The 18,580-nt window shown below is 45.2% G+C and overlaps 1 protein-coding gene across 1 annotated transcript in view; it reads right to left on the bottom strand.

Annotated features, from left to right (window-relative positions):
- Nucleotides 1–8,262: 8,262 nt before the first annotated feature.
- TMEM209 (transmembrane protein 209) overlaps nucleotides 8,263–18,580 on the bottom strand; it is a 32,996-nt gene continuing 22,678 nt past the window's right edge. Inside the window, exons 10-15 of the mRNA XM_087968947.1 lie at nucleotides 17,983–18,108; nucleotides 16,836–16,933; nucleotides 15,081–15,195; nucleotides 12,849–12,946; nucleotides 11,267–11,340; nucleotides 8,263–8,776 (exon numbers count right to left, since the gene is read on the bottom strand). Of these exons, the coding sequence (XP_087825073.1) occupies nucleotides 8,722–8,776; nucleotides 11,267–11,340; nucleotides 12,849–12,946; nucleotides 15,081–15,195; nucleotides 16,836–16,933; nucleotides 17,983–18,108 (566 nt within the window). The 3' untranslated portion in view covers nucleotides 8,263–8,721. The remainder of the gene's footprint in view (nucleotides 8,777–11,266; nucleotides 11,341–12,848; nucleotides 12,947–15,080; nucleotides 15,196–16,835; nucleotides 16,934–17,982; nucleotides 18,109–18,580) is intronic.

Below are 18,580 nucleotides of genomic sequence, written 5' to 3'. Positions count from 1 at the left end.
GACTCCCCGGTCGAGGCAGGCACGGCGGGGCGCGGCGGAGGTTGGACCGGGGCGGGGAGGGGGGAGGAAGGCACCGCCCCTGGTGGGTGGGTGGGGGAAGGAGACCAAGAGCCCCTCGGTGGAGGAGGTGGGAGGGGCGGGGGGCTCCGAAGGTGATAAAGGGAGAGAGGAGAACCGCTGTAGCTCAGGGGTTGGAGGGGGGTCTTTTTGCAGACGTTTCATGACCCAACTAGGGAACTTCATCAGCGTTAGGAGGAGTAAGGTTTGCAGAGAGGAGGAGGAGGAAGAGGAGGAAGGGAGGAGGAGACTGCAGAGTCCTTGGTGCTCTCTGAGCCTGGTTATTTCCTGGCGGACGTTTCATGACCCAACTAGGGAACTTCATCAGCGTTAGGAGGGAGTAAGGTTTGCAAGGAGGAGGAGGAGGAAGGGAGGAGGAGACTGCAGAGTCCTTGGTGCTCTCTGAGCCTGGTTATTTCCTGGCGGACGTTTCATGACCCAACTAGGTAACATGATCAGTGCTAGAAAGGAGTGGGGTTGAAGGAGGAGGAAGAGAAGCAACGAAGAGAAGGAGGGAGGAGGAGGAGGATGGCTGTGGGGTCCTCGGTGGTCTCTGAGCTGGGTGGTTTCCTTTCAGACGTTTCATGACCCAACTAGGGAACATAATCAGTGCTACATGAGTGGGGTTTGTGGAGAGGGAGGAGGAGGAGGAGGAGGAGGAGGAGGAGGAGGAGGAGGAGGAGGAGGAGGGAGGAGGAGGAGGAGGAGGAGGAGGAGGAAGACAATTGTGGGATCCTTGGTGCTCTCTGAGCTGCGTGGTTTCCTTTCAGACGTTTCATGATCCAACTAGGGAACTTCATCAGTGCTAGGAGGGAGTGGGGGAGGAGAGGAGGAGGGGAAGAAGGAGGAAGAGGAAGAACTGCAGGGTCCTTGGGGATCTCTGAGCTGGGTGGTTTCCTTTCAGACATTTCATGACCCAACTAGGTAACATCATCAGTGCTGGAAAGGAGTGGAGTTTATGGAGAGGAGGAGGATGGGGACTGGGGCTCTTGGTAGTCTCTGAGTTTGGTTTCTTTCTTGCAGATGTCTGACTGGCTGGGGGATTCTGGGAGTTGAAGTCCACAGGTCTCAATGTAATGTGCTTCACACGTTCCATCTTTCCTCCCTTTTATTTCTATACAGCCAATATGAATTTTGGGGCTATAAGACTCTGGCGGCACTAGCCGACTTTCAGAGGTAGTGAGTAGTGCTCTGATACAATTCCCCCCCACACACACACCTCCCATCTAACCTAGTTTAATTTCCCTCTTTTTCGAAAGGTGCGAACCAGAAGTCTGGGACAAGCAGGACTCGGTTATGACCCGTTGCTTAGCTCAAAGTTACGACAGAATCCTCCAAAGATACTTATAACTTGGTTCTGAAGTTTGGACAATCATGTGACCGGCATGTGGCCAACAACTGGCCAGCATTTCCCGCTGTTTGCAGCCACGTGACCAAGTTTTATAAGTTTTTTTTTTTGCAGAAAACTGACCCTTCTGCTTTCCTTCAGAAATGCTCCACGGTGGTCCAATCGATTTAATGGGTTAATTCATTCGATGTATTGTTAATAAATGCAGCCAATTTATACACAAAAAAGGCTTTTGCCAACCGACCTGATTAGTCATTTGCTAAACGATGGCTGGCGTTCTCTTTTACGATGGCCGCTAAATAAAATTAAAAAGATCGTAACGTCAGGTGGGTCAGGCGAGCGACCTGCTTTGCAACCGTCACGACTTAACAACCGCCCATTTCAGCCGTTAAAAGTCGAGGACTGCGAGATACCAACTGCATGAGATGGACGGCACCTTCTATTGTATTCTACATTTTTTATCTGTATATATAAAAGTGAAATACAATTCACGCATCATCACAAAATCTCCAGAACCGTAAAGGCTACAAACTTGAAATTAGGCACTTATGTTCCTCTTGGCTTCTAAGGGCTCACTAAGAAAGGATTTTTCGAAATGACCATCAGAGCAATTAGAGTATTTCCTATATTATTATTATTATTATTAACACGCTCTGATGCTAAGGAGTTCGACTTCCCCTCCCCACCTGAAAAAAAGAAATCTCTTCCAAATGCAAAACAGAAGCAGAGGAGTTTCAGTTTCCGTTTCAGAGCACCAACCAGCTTTTAGTACAGAACAGTTGAGCTAAGCCACGCCCAGGCTCCTTGCTGTCTCCTTCTTGCTCATACAGCAAATACTGTTTCAGTTTCCAAACAGCCCTCAACTCTCTCACACACTGACAGGATGCTAGCCAGATGAATCCCGATGGATGCTGGCAGGCAGAGGCAGAATTTTTTTCTCCCTTATTTTCCTCCCCCAAAACTAAGCCCCACCACATAGTTTCATAGCAGGGGCATCGAGCTAGTAAATAAATACTAGTAAATAAATATGGGTATCGAGCTAGTAAATAAATACTAGTAAATAAATATGGGCATCGAGCTAGTAAATAAATGCTAGTAAATAAATATGGGTATCGAGCTAGTAAATAAATACTAGTAAATAAATATGGGTATCGAGCTAGTAAATAAATACTAGTAAATAAATATGGGCATCGAGCTAGTAAATAAATGCTAGTAAATAAATATGGGTATCGAGCTAGTAAATAAATACTAGTAAATAAATATGGGCATCGAGCTAGTAAATAAATGCTAGTAAATAAATATGGGCATCGAGCTAGTAAATAAATACTAGTAAATAAATATGGGCATCGAGCTAGTAAATAAATACTAGTAAATAAATATGGGTATCGAGCTAGTAAATAAATACTAGTAAATATGGGTATTGAGCTAGTAAATAAATCACCAACGTGGCGAGAATAGTTGCAAAACGGAGCAAACTCACTTTAATCAATTTCACACTGAACAACATAAATTGGTAAGTTTCACAGCCCCAAGCAGCTTTAGCACAGAACAGTTGAGCTAAGCCACACCCAGGCTCCTTGCTGTCTCCTTCTTGCTCATACAGCAAATACTGTTTCAGTTTCCAAACAGCCCTCAACTCTCTCACACACTGACAGGATGCTAGCCAGATGAATCCCGATGGATGCTGGGAGGCAAAGACAGAATTTTTTTTCTCCCTCCCCAAAACCTAAGCCCAACCACATAGTTTCGTAACGAAGCACGGGGTCTCTAGCTAGTATTTTTATATTTATACTTCTATTTTAAAAACCTTTTTTTCAAAAAAGCCTTGCATGGAGCTTATTGTTAAATAATCGAGGCAGCATCCTTAAAAGTTCATGCATAGATAAGTGATTTGACAAGAACTGAAGTCGAGGCCATCCGGACGGCCAACATTTTTAATTTGTACGGCTGCGGCGTATCTCCTGATGCGAATCACAAGAGGGCTGTCATCCCATCTTCCCCTTTATAATCAATTATTATAAATTTAAGCCTTTTTTTAAAAAACAAAAATTGAGGTGGGGCAGAGAGATGTGCTCAGGGTTTAAGAACCTAGGGACGGCTGGATGTTACAGCTACGTAGTCCCTGACTTAACAACAGTGGAAACCAAAGTTTCCATTTGCTAATGAAGCAAGACAGCTCTGCGATGACTCATTTGCCCCATTTTTAGCACTTTGTTTGTCACGGATGTTGTGAATCCCCGCCATGGTTAAGTTAGCAACATGGTCGCTAAGCGAATCTGGCTTAGTTGACTTTGCTTGCCAGGTCACAAAAAAAAGGGAACGCTGCAACCATCATAAATGCTGCAACGGTCATAAGTATGAAAAATGGCCCTAATTCACCTTTTTTTCCAGTGCCATTGCGACTTTGAACAGTCACTAAATGAACGGTTGTAAGTCGAGGACTGTCAATAACGGGTCTCTCAACGTTTATGACCTGGCCACCTGGAGCTACCGGATGTCCATTCAAAAGGGCAGCACGCAGGGAGTCCTCGACTTATGACGGTTATAAGTTGAGAGGATCCTAATGCGGGTCACTCAGAAAACCAACCTGTTTTTACGATTGGTTTTTTTCCCCACGCCGGTCATTAAGTGAACACTGGTTAGTAAACCCTTTTTTTTGCCACGGTCGCTAAGCAAACCACTGCAGTTGTTAAGTGAACCGTGCAGAATTTTAAGCAAACCCAACTTCTCTATATCGACTTGGCGCGTCGGATGGGAAGGTCACAAGAGGGGATCGCGTGGCCTCCCACCAGGACAGTGCAACCGTCGTTAAGTACATGCCAGTTGCCTGAATTTTGATCAGGTGAGCGTGGGGGTGTCATGATGGTCGGTAAGTGTGAAACACACCATGTTCTGGCCCCCGCCCTTTTCCAACAAATCAAACCCAATCCAAAGGGAACAGAAACCTTTTAATGCTTCTGCAAAATAATTAGCTGTGATAAGCACAAGCCTTGCCAAACTGTGCGAGGCTTCCCAAAAGATAACAGACAAGAAATAATTTTGCAAGACATGAATCTTCAAATACAAACTCGGGATACTGGAATGTCCACGAGGCTGAGTTTCAAAACGTTTTTGCTTCCTGCAAAGAACGTCCGATTCACAGCTGGTTTTATCTTCTTGAAGGAGGGGCCATTACCTTGCAGCCTTACTCCCGAGTTGCCCATGCTGTGGTAACTGCTGTTTTCTCTGAGCAATCCTGCGCTCACGCGCAGTTACACAGACTCCTCGGGAATCTCCTCATCACTGCTGCCAGCCCCCACAATCTCTGAAGGCAGAAGTCCACTCCTTAATGGTCCTGGCCCCTCATCTGAGTCCTCGCTCTCCTCAGCCATCCGCACCTGCTGCCAGCTAACCACAACACACCATCATAACTGATGTCAACTAAAAAAATACTCCTTTGGTCTTTTAAGTTGCCAGCAGAAAGGGAGTGTGGGGGGGGGGAAAAGTAGTGCATTCCTTAAATGCTTCAGATAATTGCGAGGCAGCCGAAGTTGTTGGCACGCAAGATTATTACTGGAGAGCATGATTGATGATTCTTGGCTATTCTTGATTGTACCCTATGACTATCATTAAGTGTTGTACGTTATGATTCTTGATTCTTAACGAATGTACCTTTTCTTTTATGTATACTGAGAGTATTTACACCAAGACAAATTCCTTGTGTGTCCAATCACACTTGGCCAATAAAATATTCTATGGATGTGTCTCATTGGAGAATATGCATCCAGGGGATAGGGTGGGGAAGACCAGGGTCAAGGGGGAAATGTACGATGTGTCTCAGAGTCGGTTGCAACCAGGAAACACGGATACATTAACTCCTAATAAATCAATCTTTTTTATTCTGAGAGACTTATGATTTGAATGGGAATGGGATGACCCGGAGTGTAACACAAACGTAGCAAAATCCAAAATGTACATAAATGTCCTTTAATGCCCCCAACTTGGCCTCACTGTTCAATAATACTCAGTTAAAGATAAAACGTACTCAAAAATAGTCTTCAAAAGAAAGCAGTACAGTCCAAACTTAGTGATCAGATAGAGGTGAAATAGAAAACCAAACAAACTACAATGATGAAATTTCCACAACAGAACAGAAGTATTTACCAAATTCAAGGAGATAACAAGGCAGAGTCTGTTGGAAGGACGCCAACCAAGATAGCTTCAGCCCAAAACAAAACACACTTTGATTCTGGCAACGCTGTGTTGTAACCGTCTCTCTTATATACTATTCTCCCCAGCTGCAACCAATGAGGGGATCATGGCCGCTTCCTCTTTCGTAAGCCAAGTTGTTGCTTTCTCCGTTCCTCCCTGCGTGCCCTAGGATGAAGAGGGGATGGGCCTGGTTCTTCCTCTGACTGCCCAGCCGGCCTTTGCCCTTCCCCAGCCTCCTCCACGACCTCCGGAGCCACACCTCCGCTCCCTGTCGGCTGTTTCTCCTCTCCCTCGGAGTCCGACTCTACCAAGGGCATGGCAGGGCGTGCATGTCGGTGTCTTGACAGCTGACTTTTTTCCGTGCGATTCTAACTTCAAACAGTCTCTAAGCAAATGGTTGTAAGTCAAGCACTACCTGTATGGGCTAATGGCAGAAAACCTCACTTCTGCTTTTGAGTTACGTCGAAAAAGAGGACGGGATTAAATGCACAAAAACCAGAAAGAAATAGCAGGAAAGTCAGGGAATCTGTTCTGATCCTGGGATCTGTTCCCAAGATCATGAAGCCGACTCCTCGTCCAGATAAAACCCCTTTTATTTAGGTTAAAGGGAAATCCTCTCCAGCAAAGTCCCGGCAAACAGCCTTTCAAGAGATTGCACAATGACAGGCCTTTATCAGGCTTGGAGAGCTGCCAGGCCGATAGCTTTCAAACGCCACGCTGTAGCAGCAGTGACTTGGAAAGAAGTCAGGAACAGATCTTCACACTAATTAAATGAACTAATTGTCTCCTACAAACCCCATTCCCCTTTTGCTCCTCTTTTAATCCCTATGGGAGGGGCCATTCACTGTCCACCTGTACCCTTACTCCCTTGTTCCTTAACTGTGCCCTTCTTCTGGCAGCTCTGCGCATGCCAACACTGGGAACAGGCTCCAGCTGTTCTTCTTCCCCACCGATCTCCAACTCCAAAGGCAGCTGATAACTGTCAGACAGCCCTGGCCCCATCTCTGCCTTGTGTTCCTTAAATGTTCCCTTCTTCTGGCAGCTCTGCGCATGCGAACACTGGGAACAAGCTCCAGCTGTTCTTCTTCCCCACTGATCTCCGATTCCAAAGGCAGCTGATAACTGTCAGATGGCCCTGGCCCCATTTCTGCCTTGTGTTCCTTAGCTGTTCCCTTCTTCTGGCAGCTCTGCGCATGCGACTCTGGGAACAGGCTCCAGCTGTTCTTCTTCCCCACTGATCTCCGATTCCAAAGGCAGCTGATAACTGTCAGATGGCCCTGGCCCCATTTCTGCCTTGTGTTCCTTAGCTGTTCCCTTCTTCTGGCAGCTCTGCGCATGCACACTCTGGGAACAGGCTCCAGCTGTTCTTCTTCCCCACTGATCTCCGATTCCGAAGGCAGCTGATAACCGTCAGACGGCCCTGGTCCCCATCTCTGCTTCCGACACAGAGCCCTCGTCAGAGCCTCCCCCAGACTCCAGGACCGGCCCATGCTCCTCCCCCAACCTCCTCACTCACTTCGAGTCCAACAGGCATCGAGACAAGATTAACCAAAATAATTCCATTTAATATCAAGACATTTAATATCAAGATAATCAAGACAATCCCCAAATGTCTCGGCACCGACAAGGAAGACCCACAATTACAAAATAGTACATTCCTCAGCTGCAGACACACCCCTGCCATATCACGCTAGCTCTTGTTGTAAACACAATGCACAAAGAGTCGTTAAAGGCAACTTGCTTTACAATCGGGACGCAACTAGTGAGAAACACGATCGGGTAACGTTTTGTAGCACTGGACGTGTTAAGATGCGTAGCAAAAAAATTTTTTTTCTTTAAAAAGCACTCCATTTGCTAATCTTTTAGTGGAATATTAGCTAAAATCACCTTTTAAAAAAGTTGCTTTGAAGAGAAGTGGTTAAGATATATATACAATACATATTTGTGAGCCGCTGCAGTAAAAGAGGTAGTTTTTAAAACTTCTACTGCGGGGTGACAGAGGATGCAAGTAATTTTTCCGCTCTTGGGTGAGGTCTACTATTTTGGAGGAAAATCAATTGCAGGATTTTCTATCAAGATGTCCACAATTAGGTGGGTTTTTTCCCACACCCCTGCAACCTTGGGGGTGTGAATGCTTGTAGGCATTCTTGAATGCATTGCTCAATTTTGGCAAGTGTTAAGATAGGTGGACTTCAACTCCCAGCATTCCCCAGCCAGCATGTCTGGCTGGCTGGGGAATTCTAGGAGTTGAAGTCCACCTATCTTAAACTTGAGAAATACTTTTATACCTATTGAAAAAAAAAAAGTACATTATTCTCACAATGTCGTTTCTTCCATTGCCCAGTTACACAGAGGGGAAAAATTCCTATTTTCTTTTTTCCAGAATGAACTCTTGATAGGACAGCATAAAGTTTGATATTTTTAAGAATCCTGCAAAAAAAACACCACCCCAATCCTGTTAAAAAAAACAGACCTTTAAAAAAAAAAAGTTTTAAAATAATGTTTAGGAGTGTTCTCAAAGCGAAACCGGATGCAAAACCCGGCTCTGGAAATAACATAATATTTTCACCTCAAACCACGCACACGGAGTCAGACAAACACATTACAACTTTTCTGTGCTAGTTGTCGAAAGCACATACTTTTGTGAAAAGGAGAACACAAACGGCACAGGATCCAGATTTTAATATATCTTTCTCGATTAGTGTTATTTAATGCATCGGTTGTAGAGAAGGAACAATCCTTAATATATTTAGGGACTCCGTATTCGATTCAAAAGTATGATTTGGGGTTTGGGCTCCAGATTGATCAATGGAAAGTAGCAAACCAGATTTTGTTTTTTCAGGCTGATTTCCTCCAAAATTTTTTCCAAAAAAGCAGTTCCGTTCATCGAGTAAGAATTAAACATCCCTTCCGTTTAAAACTCCTGCTTAGAAACAGCATTTAAAATATGTCTTTTTTCCCCCCTGGACTCTTCCGTTGTTGTAAAACTAATAATAATAAAACACCCCTCTTCTCTTTGTGTGGCCGTGAAATCCAAGGCAGTTACAATCTCAGAGCTAAATTCCCATCCTAGGGAAGGAATTTATCCTCTCGGAGTTAAAAAGAGTTCGTGGCTGGGAATTCAGCTAGTCTCCAAAAATCCAGAGAACATTCACGCCGGATAATCCAAGGTTGACTCGCCTGTGAAGAAAAGGACATGATTAGATCACAAAAATTCCATTGGAATTTCACATTTTATTTTATTTTTTTGCTCTAGCTAGAAATGAACTGTGCTGAATAATGGAAAAATGAAGGATTATGTGTTGACATAGTTTATATATGACAACATTAGATCGAAGTAGCAACTTTCTTGGCCGTATTAATTATTAGAATAGATACAAGAATTTAGAAATGGGGGAACATTGTTATACATACTAGCTCGATATTCCTGTGTTTCGCTATGAAACTATGTGGTGGGGCTTAGTTTTTGGGGAGGAAAATAAGGGGAAAAAATTCTACCTCTGCCTACCAGCATCCATCGGTGTTCATCTGGCTAGCGTCCTGTCAGTGTGTGAGAGAGTTGAGGGCTGTTTGGAAACTGAAACAGTATTTGCTGTGTGAGCAAGGAGACAGCAAGGAGCCTGGGCGTGGCTTAGCTCAACTGTTCTGTGCTAAAGCTGCTTGGTGCTGTGAAAGTGAAACTGAAACTCCTCTGCTTGTGTTTTGCATTTGGAGGAGATTTCTTTTCAGGTGGGGAGGGGGAGTAGGACTCCGTAGCATCAGAGCGTGTTAATAATAATAATAATAATAATAATAATAATAATAATAATAATAATAATAATAATAATAATAATAATAATAATAATAAATAATGAAATACTAATGCTCTGATGATCATTTTGAAAAATTCTTTCTTAGTGAACACCTAGAAGCCAAGAGGAAGATATGGGCCAAATTTCAAGTTTGTAGGCTTTACGGTCCTGGAGATGTTGTGATGATGAATGAAGGGTATTTCACTTTTAAATATATAGATTAGAATAGATTAAAAATTTTAGAAATGGGGGGAACATTGTTATACATACTTTTATTCAATATATATAAAGTGAATATTAAAGGTTAAGATCCGAATTTGAAAGAGGATGTTACTAGGTAGGCTCAAAAGTAAAAGTTATTACTATCAGAAGAATGGGGCAAATATTAATAATTGAAAAAACGGAGGAGTAAGTGCTGATACAATTATGTGTAACAACATTAAGACTACACAAGCTGGACTAATTGAGTAATGTTTTTATGTATTATTCTTGCTTTTGTGTCAAAATGATGACACTCGGATACCACACCGTTCACAAAATGATACTGATGTATGTTTTTAAGAATAAAAAAACATATATATATATATATACACAGACGAACACAATACAGAAGCCTGATGATGGCAGATGAGATTCTGCCAAAACGTTGCTACAACTTTAAAAGCACAACTACAATGACGTGGGAAAATACCTGAACAAAGCTGAATACCATTCATGTAAGTACCCGCGAAAACTTAAGAAAACATATATGCTGCTCTATTTTTAAATCTTGTTATGCACCCAAAATCACATTTTGGGTTTTCTTTTCTTTCTTTCTTTCTTTTTTTTTTTTTTTTTTTTTTGGGGGGGACAGAACATTTGCACCAAGACTTGGTGTGTTCAATCCTTGAACACAACAAGACCTTGTGTGTTCAATCACACATGGCAAATAAAGAATTCTGTTCTATTCTGTTTCCATTCCCTATTCTATTCTTATTCCATTCTACTCTACTCTTATTCCATTCCCTATTCTATTCTTATTCCATTCTACTCTACTCTTATTCCATTCCCTATTCTATTCTATTCTATTCTATTCTATTCTATTCTATTCTTATCCTATCTTATCCTATCCTATCCTATCCTATCCTCTATTCTATTCTATTCTATTCTATTTTATATTCTCTTCTCTTCTCTTCTCTTCTCTTCTCTTCTCTTCTCTTCTCTTCTATTCTATTCTATTCTATTCTATTCTATTCTACTCTACTCTTATTCTATTCTATTCTATTCTATTCTATTCTATTCTATTCTATTCTATTCTATTCTATTCTATTCTCTACCCTATTCTAATTCTATTCTAACTACTGGGGAAGAACAGGTTTGAAAAAGCCACCTGTTTAGTTGTAGATTAAGTTGGGAAGTCGGAATTGGGCCGTGGGAATGGCTGTCCGGAACCCCTGTATGGGCAGCACAACTTGTGAGCACATCGGGCCGGTGGGCATTTGTGTGTGTGTGTGTGTCAGCCCTCCACTCACACAAATCTAACTGCATTGCGTGCACACTGGCCCACTGTTGTAGATTGGTGTGTGTGTGTCTGTGTGTGTGTGTGTGTGTGTGTGTGTAACTGGATTTCTTCGAGAGCTGGATCAGCTCTGAAGTTCTCCGTGGGCCGGCTGGGGGTGGATGGATGGGAGACGGGTCAGGCGCCTTCTGCAGCAACAATTTAAGAACGGCAATTTGTTTAACAACTGTGGCGAGGAAAGTCGTAAAACGGGGCAAACCCCATTCAACAGATTTCTCTCTCTCGGCACCATGGACGTTGGCCTTCATCGTGGTCGTAAGTCGAGGACCACCAGTATTAGCTGTAGGGACAGGAATAGATATAAAAGAGAATCCTACGTACCCGAGCATCCCCGATTCCTTGGTCTTGATGATGTACAGGAACATAAGCAAGGTGTGGAACAGGTTGTTTCTGCCCTAAACAGGAGGGACGAGAAGAAGGCAAACAGGTGAGAGCCTGACCAGTTTACGCTTGCAACAAGGTGTGTCTTTTCCCCCCCTCTTCCCTTGGGCCTAGTTTTGTTTTTACCCAAAGCTGTTTGGCTTTGCTAAAGAATGTCAGAAAGGGTGTCAGGGTTGAAGTCTACGCATCTTAAAAATGGCCAAGGTTGAGAAACATTGCTATGGGTATGAAAGGAGGAGGAGGAGGAGGAGGGAGGAGGAGGAGGAGGAGGAGGAGGAGGAGGAGGAGGAAGAAGAAGGAAGGAAGAAGGAAGAAGGAAGAAGGAAGAAGAAGAAGAAGAAGAAGAAGAAGAAGAAGAAGAAGAAGAAGAAGAAGAAGAAGAAGAAGAAGAAGAAGAAGAAGAAGAAGAAGAAGAAGAAGAAGAAGAAGAAGAAGAAGAAGAAGAAGAAGAAGAGGAGGAGGAAGAAGAGGAGGAAGAAGAGGAGGAGGAAGAAGGAGAAGGAAGAGAAGGAGAAGGAGGAGGAGGAGGAGGGACTGTGGGTTCCTGAGTGCTCTCTGAGTTTGGGGGTTTTCTTACAGACGTTTCATGACCCAACTGGGTAACGTCATCAGGGCTAGAAGGGAGGAGGATAACAACTGTGGGGCCCTTGATGCTCCCTGAACTTGGTTGTTTTCTTGCAGACATTTTATTACCCAACTAGGTAACAGCATCAGGGCTAGAAAGGGAGGAGGACGGTGAGGCCTTTGGTGCACTCTGAGCTTGGTAATTTTCTTGCAGACGTTTTATGAGCCAACTAGGTAACATCATCAGTGCCAGGAGGGAGTGGGGTTTGCAGACAGGAGGAGGAGGAGGAGGAGGAGGAGGAGGAGGAGGAGGAGGAGGAGGAGGAGGAGGAGGAGGAGGAGGAGGAGGAGGAGGAGGAGGAGGGGAGGAGAACGACAACTGTGGGGTCTTTGATGCTCTCTGATCTGGGTGGTTTCTTTGCATACCTTTCATGACCCAACTAGCTAACATCATCAGTGCTACAAGGGAATGGGGGGAATGAGGTTTGCAGAGAGGAGGAGGAGGAGGAGGAGGAGGAGGAGGAAGAGGATGACAACAACAATAATTGTATGTCCTATGCTTTCTGAGCTTGCTGTTTTTCTTGCAGACGTTTTGTGACCCAACTAGGGAACTTTATCAGTGTTAGGAGGGAGTGGCATTTGTGGAGAGAAGGAGAAAAAGGGAAGGAGGGAGGAGAAAGAGATGGGGAGGAGAAGGAGGACGAGTGTGGGGTCCTTCGTGCTCTCTGAGCTTGGCTGTTTTTCTTGCAGGCGTCTCGTGACCCAACTAGCTGTAATATCAGCAGCTAGAAGTTTCCCTCCTCCCTTCTAAGCACTGATGATATAACCTAGTTGGGTCACGAAACGTCTGCAAGAAAAACAGCCAAGCTCAGAGAGCACGAAGGACCCCAGAGACATATCAATCCACCCCCCACCCCCCTGTTCTGGGAAAGTCAGAGAGAAGTTGCGATACTCCCACCTTAGGAAGATTGTAGACCTGTTGTTGATAAACCAGCTCATAATGGGGAGGATTGACGCTACTCTGGTAGACGCAGAACAGGTTCTCGTTCGACATATCTGCGAGTGAGAAGAATCGGATCTGGCCTCAGTTGAAAGCCCGATGAAACAAGATTAAATGAAGTTCTATTGCAACATGGAACGAGATGCCATCTGGATCAGGGGGTCTCCAACCTTGGTGACTTTAAAGACTTGTGGACTTCAGCTCCCAGAATTCCTCAGCCAGCAAGTCTTCAAAGTTGCCAAGGTTGGAGACCCCTGATCTAAATTACTAACTGGTGGAGCCCAGCTGGTTATACCTAAATGCTTGCTTCCAGCAAGGAGTTGTGTGCAAACCACCCCACTTATAGCCTGTTCTCCCAGCTGCAACTAAGGAAAGGGATCGGGGCCTTTTCCTCTCCCGTAAGCCATGTTGCTCCCTTCTCCGTTCCTCCCTGCATGCCCTAGGATGAAGAGGGGGTGGGCCTGGGTCTTCCTGTGAAGGCCCAGCCGGACTCTGCCCTTCCCCAGTTTCCTCCACAGCCACCGGAGCCTCACTCCCACTCCCTGTGGCCTTACTAAGGCTTTGTAAAGTGGTACTAACCCTTCACACAATCTAATGATGTTCGTGATGGCCCTATCTGTGCATTCAACGATTGTGGAATCCAGGCCTTCTAGTTACAACCGTTCATTTAATGACTGTTTGAAGTTGCAAACGGCCCTGAAATAGGCTGTTAATTCACACTTACGACCATTGCCGCATCCCCGTGGCTGGGTGATCAAAATTCGGAGGCCTGGCAACTGATCCATATTTGTGACGGTTGCACATTCCCATGTAAGTAATATCCAATATTTTTTATTTCACGAGCTTCTCTTACTGCTTTATAAATACATCTAGTCCATTTTAATTTGTTTTAGTTTCTAACCACTGATAAAACAATGTAATATTCAGATTCTTCTCTTTAATTTCCAACGTTCACCTATTCCTTTCTGCACATTCAAATGTTTTCTCAATTACTTTTCCTTCTATCGGTATCACTTTTCCAACACTGAGCAAATACAATTCTAGGAGCTGTTAATACATGTATGATTAAATATGTTTTTTTCTTTATTGCAACCTTCGGGTACCATTCCTAATTAAAAAATACTTCAGGTTTCAAATCTATACGTTATTTGATCATTTTTTTCCAACCGTATGTGTATTTTAGTCCAATATCTTTTAGCTTCTGTGCAAGGCCACCACATATGGTAGTATGTTCCTGGTGTTTGATGACACTTCCAGCATTTGGCTGATTTTATCTTTAAACGTTTTCGCTAGTTTTACTGGTGAACTGATTCATATTTATGACGGTTACAGTGTTTCCCAGGGTCACGATTCCCCTTTGGCGACCTTCTGATGAGGAAAAGTCAATGGAGGAAGCTGTCATGCCCCGGTTAGAATCTGACTCCAAGGGAGAGGAGGAACAGCCAACAGGAGAGTGGGAGTGTGGCTCTGGAAGTTGTGGAGGAAACTGGGGAAGGGCGCAGGCCAGCTGGCCATTCAGAGGAAGACCCAGGCCCACCCCCTCTTCATCCTAGGGCACGCAGGGAGGAACGGATAAGGGAGAAATGTGAATGGCGTGGTCTACGGGGGAGGAAAGGGCCCTGATCCCCTTCATGGGCTGCAGCTGGCATGGGCCAATGCTGGAAGCAAAGCGTGAAAAAAATTATAGTCTGTCAGTTCTTATCTGAGTTCTGGCATCCTTCCCAGTGTGTATTTCAATATCCGTGGACGTCTTCAAGCCCTTATCCTGCCTTGTCTCCTTAATTGCTTCAGTGTGGTTTGTGTTGTTGTTTTTTCTATTTATAATTTATATGTAAAGTTTGAACGGAATTTCTTCCTTTTCGCAACTGTTTGTGGGGGAGTTTTTTTTCTCCAATCAATGATAATTGGACCTTGGAGGCCCAAAGTTGAAGGAATTAAAGGGACTTTTACCTATTTGGGTGACTTTGTTGCTTTTGTATCCCACCCCGGGTTATCACAGAAGCCAGGTTTGCTTAACGACTGCACAATTCACTTAACGACCCCAGGGATTTGCTTAACAACAGTGGTGAAACTCACGTAACAAACTTAGCAATAGAAATCAGGAGGTTCTGAAAATCTGAAATTTGTGGTTCTTAAATTGAAATTCTACTCATGTTTTATTTTTTTTTTAAAAAGGACACCCTACATTACCTGGTTTATCAGGGGTTTGAATGAAATGCTGGGAGGTGAAGGTTTTCCCGTCGGGATACTTAGGATGGGGAGGCAGCCTGGAGTCAAGATACGTGCAGAATATGTGCATGAGGATCTGGAGGGAAAGAAGGGAAGGGAAGATTTAGCACCACGTCGGACATTTCAGAAACACACACGGTGAGTTCTAGTTCCACTTTAGGTGTGAAAGGCAGCTGGGCGACTTTGGGCCAATCGTCTGGAGACGGTGAATTCTAATTCTACCTTAGGTGTGAAAGTTGCTTGGTTGATTTGGGGCTAATTAGCAGGCGCGAGTGAGTTTTAGTTCCACTTTAGGTGGTGAAAGCCAGCCCGGTGGACTTTGGGCCAGCCACTGGGAGAAGGCGAGTTCTAGTTCCGCCTTAGGCATGAAAGCTGTTTGGGTGGACTCTGAGCCAATCACCAGGAGACGGTGAGTTCTAGTTCCGCCGTAGGCATGAAAGCTGTTTGGGTGGACTCTGAGCCAATCACCAGGAGACGGTGAGTTCTAGTCCCACCTTAGGCATGAAAGCTGTTTGGGTGGACTCTGAGCCAATCACCAGGAGACGGTGAGTTCTAGTTCCGCCTTAGGCATGAAAGCTGTTTGGGTGGACTCTGAGCCAATCACCAGGAGACGGTGAGTTCTAGTCCCACCTTAGGCATGAAAGCTGTTTGGGTGGACTCTGAGCCAATCACCAGGAGACGGTGAGTTCTAGTTCCGCCTTAGGCATGAAAGCTGTTTGGGTGGACTCTGAGCCAATCACCAGGAGACGGTGAGTTCTAGTTCCGCCTTAGGCATGAAAGCTGTTTGGGTGGACTCTGAGCCAATCACCAGGAGACGGTGAGTTCTAGTTCCGCCGTAGGCATGAAAGCTGTTTGGGTGGACTCTGAGCCAATCACCAGGAGACGGTGAGTTCTAGTTCCGCCTTAGGCATGAAAGCTGTTTGGGTGGACTCTGAGCCAATCACCAGGAGACGGTGAGTTCTAGTCCCACCTTAGGCATGAAAGCTGTTTGGGTGGACTCTGAGCCAATCACCAGGAGACAGTGAGTTCTAGTTCCGCCTTAGGCATGAAAGCTGTTTGGGTGGACTCTGAGCCAATCACCAGGAGACGGTGAGTTCTAGTCCCACCTTAGGCATGAAAGCTGTTTGGGTGGACTCTGAGCCAATCACCAGGAGACGGTGAGTTCTAGTTCCGCCTTAGGCATGAAAGCTGTTTGGGTGACTCTGAGCCAATCACCAGGAGACGGTGAGTTCTAGTTCCGCCTTAGGCATGAAAGCTGTTTGGGTGACTCTGAGCCAATCACCAGGAGACGGTGAGTTCTAGTTCCGCCTTAGGCATGAAAGCTGTTTGGGTGGACTCTGAGCCAATCACCAGGAGACGGGGAGTTCTAGTTCCGCCTTAGGCATGAAAGCTGTTTGGGTGGACTCTGAGCCAATCACCAGGAGACGGGGAGTTCTAGTCCCACCTTAGGCATGAAATTTGGCCGGGTGACTTTGGACCGATCGTTCTCTCTTTCAGCCCAGCCCACCTCACAGGGTGGTTGTTGTGGGGGAACGCAGGAGGAGGAAGACATGTTGTATACGTTCACTGCCTTGTAAGTTATTTGTAAAAATAATAAAAGACGGGATACAAATAACTCTGCAAGCCGACTTGCTGGGAACAGAAAAAGCGACAACGAATCGGATGCAGCTGCTTTGACTGACTTAAGGAGGCTTTTGGACCAGGTGGTGGACTTACTCCGGAGTCTGTGGGTAAATCCGTATCCCACGTGCGTGCTTTGAAGTCTCCTCCTCGGTTCCATCGGAACGAACTCATGCACCCGCCTTGGGAAAGCTCTGTCGGTTAGCAAAAAAACAACACTGTGAAGGGCCAACATGGGGGAAATAATTTTTTTCCCAGCTCTTTTTCGTTTGTTTCACTGTCAGCTCTACTACAGGTAGTCCTCGGGTTACGACAGCAATTGGGAAAGGGATTTATGTATTCATCGTATATCCGTAGGACTGGGAGTTCTAGTTCCGCCTTAGGCCCGAAAGCTGGCTGGGTGACTTTGGGCCAATCACCAGGAGACTGTGAGTTCTAGTCCCGCCTTAAGCATCAAAGCCATCTGGGTGATTTTGGGCCAATCACCAGGAGACTGTGAATTCTAGTCCCGCCTTAAGCATCAAAGCCATTTGGGTGACTTTGGGCCAATCACCAGGAGACTGTGAATTCTAGTCCCGCCTTAAGCATCAAAGCCAGCTGGGTGACTTTGGGCCAATCACCAGGAGACTGTGAATTCTAGTCCCGCCTTAAGCATCAAAGCCATCTGGGTGACTTTGGGCCAATCACCAGGAGACTGTGAATTCTAGTCCCGCCTTAGGAATAGAAAGCCATTTGGGTGACTTTGGGCCAATCACCAGGAGACAGAGAGTTCTAGTCCCACCTTAGCCACAAAAGCCAGCTGGGTGACTTTGAGACAATCACCAGGAGACAGGGAGTTCTAGTTCCATCTTAAGCATCAAAGCCATTTGGGTGACTTTGGGCCAATCCCCAGGAGATGGTGAGTTCTAGTCTCACTTTAGGAAGGAAAGCCAATTAATTGACTCTGGGCCAATCCCCAGGCGATGGTGAGTTCTAGTCTTGCCTTAGACAGAAAAAGAGCTCATTAGGTTTCTTTGGGCCTATCCCCAGGAGACAGCGAGTTCTAGTCCTGCCTTAGGCATGAAAGCTGGCTGGGTGACTTTGGTCCTATCGCTCTCTCTCTCTCAGCCCAACCCGCCTCACAGAGTTGTCGCTGTGAGGAGAACAGGATAACTGCTGGGGACTATTCAGTTACGTTCGCTGACTTGAACGATTCAGAGACCAACAATTAAAGGCAGGAGAGAAATAAAACAGCAATTTTCACCTTTGATCCTCTCGACTAAATATTCCTGGTTTGGGGTCAGGTCCAAGTATTGCACGATGGTGTTCAGGGTGGGAATAAGGGGTCCTTTCACCAAAGCTGCTTGCTTCAGGCTGCTCAGGCTGGCCTCTGCAAAAAATAAAAAATAAACACACGCGCACACATGTTGTGACTCTGAGACTTGAACCTGATCAGTCAGCAGATGTGGGTTCGAGCGAGGAAGAAGATCTGGCACTGAGATTCGAGCCTGCATTATTAAGTGACTTGGAGGGGAGTCAGGTACAGGGAGAGGAGTTGGATTCGAGAGATGAACCTGATTTATTGGAGGTTTCAGAGTCCATTCCCTCCCCTGAAGCTACTTCCCTAGTTACACCTCAGGTGTTAACTGTTAATCAGGAAAGTGTGTCGGAGGCTTCAAGCGGTGACGAAACTGCCGGACGCTGGCTGGATGCCAGAACTAGGAGAAGATTGAGACGTCAATCTCAATTAGAAAAGAGCCGTCCAGCAAAGGATTAATTAATGAGACTGACACGCCCTCTCTCAGAGGATACAAGGGAGCGTACGAGTTCGTAATCTTTGCTGGAAAACAAAGTGAATTTTG

Source organism: Notechis scutatus, chromosome 6 (genome assembly GCF_049901735.1).
Source record: "Notechis scutatus isolate UNSWTSFEM ecotype Mainland chromosome 6, rNotScu1.2, whole genome shotgun sequence".
Taxonomy (NCBI): domain Eukaryota; kingdom Metazoa; phylum Chordata; class Lepidosauria; order Squamata; family Elapidae; genus Notechis; species Notechis scutatus.
The sequence above is the reverse complement of the archived record's forward strand: the minus strand, read 5'-3'. Positions and strand labels throughout refer to the sequence as shown.